Source organism: Mandrillus leucophaeus, unplaced genomic scaffold, assembly GCF_000951045.1.
Source record: "Mandrillus leucophaeus isolate KB7577 unplaced genomic scaffold, Mleu.le_1.0 Scaffold1126, whole genome shotgun sequence".
Taxonomy (NCBI): domain Eukaryota; kingdom Metazoa; phylum Chordata; class Mammalia; order Primates; family Cercopithecidae; genus Mandrillus; species Mandrillus leucophaeus.
In genome coordinates, this window is record NW_012099499.1 from 399,664 (window position 1) to 409,771 (window position 10,108).

A 10,108-nucleotide genomic window follows, 5' to 3' on the forward strand; every position below is an offset into this window, starting at 1 on the left:
GTCCCCTTACTAGAAATGGTTAATAGGCTAGGACACTTTATCTGTGGGAGCAGAGTGGGAAGGAAAAATACTCATTAGGCCACCAGATTTCCTCTTGATTTCACCAGATTTCAAGGCATTGCATAGTAATAGGCCTTAATGGCTCACGCCTGTAATCCCAACATTTTGGGAGGCCTATGCAGGTGGATCTTTTGAGGTCAGGAGTTCAAGACCAGCCTGGTCAACATGGTGAAACCCTGTCTCTACTAAAAAATACAAAAATTAGGCAGGGCGCGGTGGCTCCCACCTGTAATCCCAGCACTTTGGGAGGTCGAGGTGGATGGATCACCTGAGGTCAAGAGTTTGAGACCAGCCTGGCCAACACGGTGAAACCCCATCTCTAATAAAAATTAAAAAATTAGCCAGGTATAATGGTGCCTGTCTGTAATCCCAGCTACTCAGGAGGCTGAGGCAGGAGCATCGCTTGAATCAGCAGGTGGAGGTTGCAGTGAGCTGAAATCATGCCACTGCTCTCCAGCCTGGGTGACAGAACAAGATACTGTCTCCAAAAAAAGTAATAATAATAGGCCTTAATGCCTTAATTTTAAGTCTTTTATCACCATCATCATTAGCTAACAGGATCTGAACTTGATTCTGCCTGCATGCAGCCTGAAGGGAAGGTTTATCTTATTCATGGACATTGTCAGTCTCAGTGATGTTTATTGATGGATTTTTCAAGTTTACACGTCATCCAATGCAAGAACAACCTGTTCCACATTGTTTTCGTTTCTATGATCATAACTTATTTTAAAAAATAATTAATAGACTATTTTAGAGAAGTGTTAACATGAAATTGAAGAGATAGTACAGACAATATAAAAACTGGGCATATACCACTTCTCTACTCTGCAAATTACCCTATTATTAACATCTTGCATTAGTGTAGCACGTTTGTTACAACTGATGAACCAATATTGATCATTATAATTAAGTGACGCCTATAACTTACATTAGGGTTCATTCTTTGTGGTGTTGTACAGTTCTGAGCTTTGACACTGCATAATGTCATCCATCCATCATTACAGTATCTATCATGCAGAATACTTTCACTACCCTAAAAATGCCTGCACTGCATCTATTGACCTCTTTCCCCTCCTGCTGAACTCTGGGAAACCACTGATATTTTTAACCATCTCTAGTTTTGTCTTTTCCAGACTGCCATATAGTTGGAATTATACATATATAGCATTTGAGACTGGCTTCTTCATAAGTACTTATGATTCCTCCATGTCTTTTTGCAGCTTAATAGCTCATTTATTTTCATTGCTAAGTAATATTCCATCATATAAGTATGTACACTAGTCTGTTTATCCATCACTTTTTGAGGAACATCTTGTTTGTTTCTGGTTTTTGGCCATGGTTTTTGGCCATTATAAATAAAGCTGCTATAAACAAACAAATTGTACTAGACCAATGAATGAAAACAATATATAATCATTGCTTTATTTGCATTTATTTTACATGCAAGGGAGGGTAAACACTTTTGCAAGTTATGTAGTCATTACGTTTTCTTTTGTCAACTGCCCATAGCTGCTTTTGGACTTTTTTAAAAAATTACATCTGCAGCTAGTTCTTATTCAGTGCTTACAATGTAAAAGGGACAATGTATACATCCTTTAAACCAGTATCTACTTTATGATTTAATTTTATTATCTAAGACATTTTACAAAGAAGAAATGATAACAAGTACAGCTTACACAATTTCTCCTGTCACACAAGTACAGCTTACACAATTTCTCCTGTCACACATCAAGTACCAAAAACCAATTAAACTGATTTCAAAAATCTATGCACCTAACCACTCTTTTGTATCTTCTCTATTGACCTATTCCTCTATCAATATGTAATTATTACATTAACCTCATCTATGTCCTGACATCACCTCCTATCTAGTGAATTGGACGTTTTAATAGTTGCCTAAAACTCAGCATTATTCCCTTCACCTAAAATTTTTTCACCTCAAATCCTCTCCATTTTAGTAAATGACATCACCATCCACCAGTCCTAAAGTTAACAAAAAAGCTGCAATCTTTATGCTGTCTTTCACTTCCTAGATTACTCTCATCAGCAAGTCTTACTAATACTACCTTCGAATGATCTTCCAATGCAATCATTTCTGATTTTTCTGATTATTTCTACTTCTCATATTCAGGTCCAGGCCATCATCATTCCCTTGCCTGACCAACTACAAGTGTCCTGTTTTCATATTTTCATTTTTGAGGTATCATATAAAATGTGAAGTGTGTAGACATATAAAATATGTATGTATCAAGGATCAAGAAAAAGAAAACTGCATTTTTAAAGTTTCCCCATGTTACTTCCCAAACAATATCCTAAAAAGGGAAAACAAAATGAACAATACCCTTTCTTCCTTCCACAGAGATACCTACTATTCAAACTGTAATCACCACAGATAAGTTTCTACTGCTTTTGAACTTGAGATCTGAATCAGCTTGTACTCATTTCTCTCTACATTAACAATCAACATGTTGGGATTAATCCACAGTCTCATAGAGCAATTGTGCCTTATTTTATATTATGCTTTACCCAATTGTGTGATTACAGCACAATTTATCAATTTTAGCATATTGTAAAGTCAGATCATTTCCAGGCTTTGGCTATTAAGAAGGAGCCACTAACTTTATTACACGTTTCTTTGTTTTGCTTTTTTTTTTTCTAGCTTATTTTTTGGTAGAAAAACAAGCTCTTTAACACTTTGAATAACCATCTCACAAACTGCCCTGCCATTCCTAGATTACAAAGAGTCACAATCAATTATCTTTGACACTTAGCCCTTGAATCTGACACTCAAGTCACAATAATAGAAACCGGAGCTTCTGTACCTGACATTCTGGAAGGTACCTCCACAAAAGCACGTTAAGGACTGTTTAACACTTCTATTATTTAAAAAGATCTACCTTTCCTTCCATTGCCTACGGAAAATAATAAAAGGAAAATCTCAGAGATCTGCTATTGAGTTTGAGAAGGCCAAGTTTAATGATTCCAAAATGTAGCCTTAAAAACTTCTGTAGAGACTCAGGTAAATGACCTCCCCCTCCTCTCTTCTCCCACTGGCCTCTTCAAGTACAGATGATGCATGTATTTCTGAAACCCAGGTAGGACTAGTCAAACAGTCTCACCAGTGCATTGTTATGCTTCTCTAAAGGGCTTCTGGTGAAAGAAGCAGTTTTAATTTATTTTAGTTTTTGCCAATCTTCAGTCCTTAGAAAAGTATTTTTTGTTAAAAAAAAAAAAAGGGGGGGGGAGGAATAACTATTCTAAGGTATTTAACAAGAAAAGGGAAACAGTTTCACGCTCTCTAAGCCCACAGTTTAACTGAAACAACTTTACAGAACTATCTTCACATAAAACAGCATCTTACCCCTGGCAGCCGGATGGATGGGATCTACAAACATCGAACATCTCTTAAAATGCACTCATAGAAACGATAATACGATATTCTTTACTTCTTTAAGTCAAATCCACGTTCCTCCGGGCTGCACCCTGAAGAATTAACCGTAGGAGAAACAATAAAGGTCCTCCCGGACAGCCATGAGCAGCCCTGGTGCTCCTCGGAAACCCCCGAGGCGAGAAGAGAAGGCCACACTGGGAATGTCATCCTCCGAGGCGGGGTATGGGGAGGGTATGGTTGTGAGCAAGTGGCCATGACGGAGGCTCCAGATTCTCGTGTAGCAGTCCTGGCCCACGGCCGCCACGACTCCTTCTTCCTCGTTCACATGCAGGGGCAGGTAGGCGGAGTTATTCACATGACCTTCGTACTGTGTTACACATTTAGTGGCCCTCAAGTCCCACAGCTTGATAGTTCCAGTCATGTCTGATGCCACCAGGCATTGCCCTTCTTGGAGGATTTGCAGAGAGGTCACTGCTGAATCATGGGATAGGCAAATGGCCTTCCACCCCCTGCCTTGATTTCCACAGCGCAGATCAATGCCAAAGACCTCCCCAGAGCGACAGCCATTAAACAGCAAAGGAGTCATGATTGCAAACTGCTGGGCCAAAACATCACTGCTAGTACCAAATGACTGCTGATGTCCCGTCACCACGTTCGTCAACAGGACCTGCTGAGACAAGCCTGTACTGAAGCAGTGATATGCGTGGATGTTCAGGGACCAGGCACAGGACCAGGCATCAGGGATCTGGAAACTGCAGAGCATGCCTGGCCGACGTATTCCTGGGTAGCTACCTATGAACAGCGACGCTGGGAGCAGCACAGCACAACTGGGAGTATCTGCGAGTCCCACGAAGCACAGCAGAAGGTGGGAATCCAAGTGATTCAGTGAAGCCCAGCACACAGAATTCACCTTCCGATTAGGGACGTAGAGGCTTTTGTGCGGGTATACCCGGAGTTCAGGGGTCGTCAGGCCTCGCATGGTGATGATGCCGTACTTGGAGCCTCCAGCTTCGACTTGGTTCACTGTGAAGAGCTGGTCAGTGTTGGTATTCGCCAGTATGCGGTTAAATCGGTCGCTTGCCAAAGACGAGGGATCCCAGCTATGAATCTGGACCTTTTTCCTCTGCATGCAGCTTACACGCAGCTCGCGAGCTAAACGGCAATAGTTGGCGAATCTGAGGAAACCTAGCTGGTTCTTTCGCAGCATGGAAGGTGCATTGAGTCCCACTCTGGCTATCTTTTTCTGCTTGTCCGCTTCCTCGAGCAGTCGCGGTCTTTTGTTCTCCATTTCGTTCGATGGACGTTCTCCTGCCTGAGGGGAAGTTCTGTCCCGGGAGTAAGAGGAAGTACCGCTTCTTTACCAGCACGACCTGGCACGGAAGAACTTTCCGCTGCATATGCGCCTGCGCGTATGAGATCGACCCGGACGAGATCCTTCGTCGCCTTGGCCAAAATCCCGAATGCTCTGAGGTGCCCTGACGTAACTCTCGTTAGAATCGCGTGATCTGAAACAAGGGTTCCGTTGCTTCTCTCAAGTTTTCTCCTACTCTGACAGCTGCTTTTATTCTTTTCTATTCCTGTTTAGAGAGTCTTTTCCGGCCCCTCTTACACATGTTATAATAGCTGCATGCATACATTTCTCTTATTTACTAATAAGTGAAATTCGGCCAGTCGCGGTGTAATTCCAGCACTTTGGGAGGCTAAGGCGGGCCTATTACGAGGTCAGGAGTTCGAGACCAGCCTGGCCAATATGGTGAAACCCCGTCTCTACTAAAAATACAAAAATCAGCTGGGCATAGTGGTGGACGCCTGTAGTCCCAGCTATTCCGGAGGCTAAGGCAGAAGAATTGCTTGAACGCGGGAGTCGAAGGTTGCAGTGAGCCAAGATAGCACCACTATACTACAGCCTGAGCAACAAAGAGAGACTTCCTATCAAAAAGAAAAAGAAAAAGTGAAATTGAAGGGTTATTAGGTAAACATATATTTAGCTTAAGTAGATATTGACAAACCGATTACAGTCTTGTCAAAAATATATATACATCCTTGCCAATTCTTGTTTTTGTTGGTCAGTTTACATTTTACAAATAGGGGTAGGAGTACATTAGATCATGCGATTTTGATGTGCTCTTCCCACTGGAGTATGGTTTGAAAAGTTTTTCATATGCTTATTGGTTATTTGGGCATCCTCTTCTTTCAGCTTTCTGTTCAAGTATTGCATTCTGTAATTTTCATATATTTGGAATTTTTCAAGTTACCTTTCTGTCGTTCATAATTAGCTTAAATCAACTATGGTCAGAAAACATACATAAGTTAAAACCTTTGGAATTTCTTAAGGCTTTATTTATATTTCCATGTTCACTTGAAAAGAATGCATAGTCTTCAGTTATTTGGTGTAGAAAAACAAAGTCATAGATATGAATAGAGATATAAATATAGGCAGATATATAAACAGGGAAAGGGATATAGTTGGTTAATGCATTTTTCAAATTTTTTGTAGTTATGCATATTTTGTTTCTCTTTTCTATCAGTTTCTCCATAAGACATTTCAAAGTCTAGTTAAGATTGAGGGGTTATGTATTTCTTCTATTTAATTTGTCAGAGTTTTTGCTTTGTATATTTTAAGTTGATATTAGGTACACACAAATTTACGATTGTTTTTATCTTCCTTTTTAATGATTGCCATTATTATTATAAATTTTTTTTAATTTTTATTTAGTTAGTTAGTTAGTTCGTTATTTAAGATGGAGTCTCGCTGTGTCGCCCAGGCTGGAGTGCAGTGGCGTGATCTTGACTCAATGCAAGCTCCACCTCCCAGGTTCACGCCATTCTCTTGCCTCAGCCTCCCGAGTAGCAGAGACTACACGCACCTGCCACCAGCCTGGTTAATTTTTTGTATTTTCAGTAGGGACAGAGTTTCATCGTGTTAGCCAGGATGGTCTCGATATCCTAACCTTGTGATCCACCCTCCTTGGCCTGCCAAAGTGTTGGGATTACAGGCGTGAGCCACCGCACCCGGCCAACTTTCATTTAGTTCAGTTCAGTTTAGTTTAGTTTGGTTTGGTTTTTTGAGACGGAGCCTCGCTCTGTCGCTCAGGCTGGAGTGCAGTGGCGTGATCTCAGCTCACTGCAAGCTCCGCCTCCCGGGTTCAGGCCATTCTCCTGTCTCAGCCTCCCGAGTAGCTGGGACTACAGGCGCCGCCACCATGCCCGGCTAATTTTTTTGTATTTTTAGTAGAGATGGGGTTTCACCCTGTTAGCCAGAATGGTCTCAATCTCCTGATCTCATGATCCACCCGCTTCGGCCTCCCAAAATGCTGGGATTACAGGCTTGAGCCACCACGCTGGCCCAACTTTTATTTTGTTAAATATGTGTTCTCTGATATTAAAGTATCCTTATCCTTAAACCCTTCTTATCTAATATTTATATATGCAACCAAGATTTCTGGTTGATAGTGTTTGCTGTACCTTTTCTCACCTTTTACTTTCAACTTAAATTTGTTCTTTTATGTAAATGGGTTCATATAAACAATATATTGCTGGTAAGTTTTTATCCAATATAATAACTTTTGCCTTCGAATGCATCTAGGCAATTTAATTTTTTAAATAACCCCTTTAAAAATTCTCCAACAGTCTTAGATTTACAGAGAAATTACAAAGATAATATAGAGCCTTCCCACATACTCTGCACCCAGTTTCCATATTATTAACATTTTACACTAGAATGATAAATTCATTACACTAATAAACCAATATTGATACTTTATTATTAACTGAAGTCTATATTTTATTCCTATTTCCTTCGTTTTTATCCAGTGACCTGTTGCTGTTCGAGGATCCCATCCATGATATAGTATCAATCATGTTTCCTTATGCTTCTCTTGGCCATGACCTTTTCTTAGACTTTCCTTACTTTTTATATACATGACAGCTTTGAGGCATATTGGTCACATATCTTATAGATATCTCTCAATAGAGAGTTGTCTGATGTTTTTCCCATACTAATACTGGGGTTTTATGTTTTTGGAGGAAGACAATAGAGGAAAATGCCATTAAGGGTGCAGACGTCTTGTGGACATGACTTATCATCATTGATGTTAACTTTGGTCACCTGAATATGGTAGTGTTTCTTGGGTTTTTCCACTGTATGCTATAAACATCTGTCCCTCTCTTTTCACACTGTACCCCTTGAAAGGAAGGAGCTTTGCACATCTATCACTTCGGGAGTAGGGATTTATGCTTTAGTTTCTTGAGGGCAGAACATACACATCAATTATTAGGAATTATTCTATAAGGGAGATTTTTATAGGTGTGTCTATATTAATGTATTCATTTATTTATATAGTATGGCCTCTTGAATACTTATTTTATACGTCATTTATTTATTTGCTAAAATTATTGCAGCTTTGGCCATTGAGAGCTCTTGTGGCTCCTGTGATTGATTGCCTATAGTTAACTGCATAGTTAACTGTACTCTAAAAGCTTGAGACCACTTGACACCAGAGCCCTTATCTTAGACTTAAATATGTGATTAAAATTATAATCTTTTTCTTACAGCTTTGATTTTGATGTTCTGTGTATTGCATCATTCCAAAAACTAGACTTTGGGTGTGGAAATATTTGAAGAAGAAATGGATATTTTTTAATGATAACAATTTATATTAATATCTGAGAACTACCATATACTCTTAGGAGTTGTAGAATCCCCAGGTAGGGTTATCAAGAAGTAGAAGTAAAAGCTTTAACCATTAAATATATTTTTTATTGTAAATTTTTAATTTTTTTTTATTTCAATAGTTTTGGGGGAACAGGTGGTGTTTGGTTACATACATAAGTTCTTTAGTGGTGATTTCTGGAATTTTGGTGCACCCATCATCTGAGCAGTGTACACTGTCCCCAGTGTGTAGTCTTTTGTCCCTCATCACCTTTGATTTTGATTTACTATATATTTTGTCATTCCAAAAATAGACTTTGGATGTGGAAATATTTGAAGAAGAAATGGAAATTTTTAAAAACCAAACAGACATACCTACATACCTTTTGGAATGGCCAAAAAAAAAAAAAAGAAGAAGAAAAAAAGTGGTGATAATATAGAGTAACGTAAGTTCTCATTTATTGCTGGTAAGGATGTAAAATGGTACAGCCACCTTGGAAAGCAGTTTGGAAGTTTCTTAGAAAACTAAACATATTCTCACCATATGATCCAGCAATCATGCTCCTTCATATTTACCCAAAGGAAGTGAAAATTTATATTCACACAAAACCATCCACACGGATGTTTACAGCAACTTTATTCATAATTGCCAAAACTTAGAAGCAAACAAGATGTCCTTCAGAAGATGCAAGGATAAATAACAGTAGTACATCCAGGCAATGGAATATTATTCAGCACTAAAAATAAATGAGTTATGAAACCATGAAAAGACATGGAGAAAAGTTAAACAAATATTACCAAGTGAAAGAAGCCAGTCTGAAAAGGCTAAATACTGTAAGATTCCAACTATACAACATTCTCTAAATGGAGAAACTATGGAGGTAGTAAAAAGGTCAGTGATTGCTAGCAATTAGAGGCCATGTAAGAGAAGAGTATTTTTCTTATCTTGCTATAAAGCACAAATATAAAATGTTTATAGGGTATGAGGAGACTAACAATATTTTCTAAAGAATTATGGACAGCAAAGTCATTAATACTTGAACATATCGTTGAGGAACATCAGAATCCCTTTGTAACTTTTTTCTACTTAATACTGAAACCAGAAAAGCGTAGATCTTTTAAAATCTAGATATTTACCTAATTATGATGTTTATTTTTAATAAGATGTTCTGTTAAAGGTGGTTTTAATTGTATTATCAGTGAGGCTGCAGGGAAAAAAAAAAAAACCTGGAACCTCACTTACTTTCTGCCAAAACACTGTCTTCAATTTTATAAGCTAATTATTTAGGAGGAGGGATGATAATCCTTGTATGAAACAACACAGGCCATTCACTTATCCTTAGCAAGACAAGGCAGGCTTCATAATCTTAAAAACTCATTTGAATATACTCAGTGAGCGTCAAATTGCTTTAAGCAGGTTGTCCTGTTATAGCATAGATATATTAGCTTTCAGCTGTGTCCTTTATCCCAAGATATAGTGTGAACTGTCTTTGAAGAAATGTCCTTTTCTAATAAAACTTAAGTCCAAACTTACATTTCTTTGTTCTCTTTCTCACATAATGTACTCTCTTTAAATATAATTCTAGCAGATGGATAGCATTTTATGTTATATTAATATCAATGAGTATGTTCATATAAACACATAAATAAAAATTTATAAGCATACACTTAAAGTCCAAAAGAAGAAAGGTAATTCATAAAATAAGTATAAAATTCTGTGTGAGTGACTGCCTTCATTTAGCCAAAAAACATAACATGAAGAGTTGAACATATCAAAAGGTTAGATTGAGATTATATTTTTTGGCAGCATTAAATATTAAATATATGCACCAGAATTTATACATTTTGGCTAAATAACCCTTGAATATTTTACTCAATCTAGAATTCTTTTTCTCATCTTGAATATACTGAAATTGCTCTTATTGTCTATACTTGGTTTTGGTCAAAACGTGAATCACTGTGACATAGAAGAAAGAGAATTTTTTTTTTTTTTTTTTTTTTTTTTG

General features: G+C 38.1%; 1 protein-coding gene across 1 annotated transcript; it reads right to left on the reverse strand.

Moving 5' to 3' along the window:
• Nucleotides 1-2,675: 2,675 nt before the first annotated feature.
• Nucleotides 2,676-4,857, reverse strand: DCAF4L2 (DDB1 and CUL4 associated factor 4-like 2). Its single transcript, XM_011995214.1, has one exon. It carries the CDS (start codon nt 4,737-4,739, stop codon nt 3,552-3,554), a length of 1,188 nt encoding a protein of 395 aa, XP_011850604.1. The 5' UTR covers nt 4,740-4,857; the 3' UTR covers nt 2,676-3,551.
• Between the last annotated feature and the right edge of the window lie 5,251 nt (nt 4,858-10,108).

What these genes read in the sequence shown, in the direction of transcription:
- DCAF4L2 (XM_011995214.1), bottom strand. Translation starts at nt 4,739, where the DNA reads ATGGAGAACAAAAGACCGCGACTGCTCGAGGAAGCGGACAAGCAGAAA.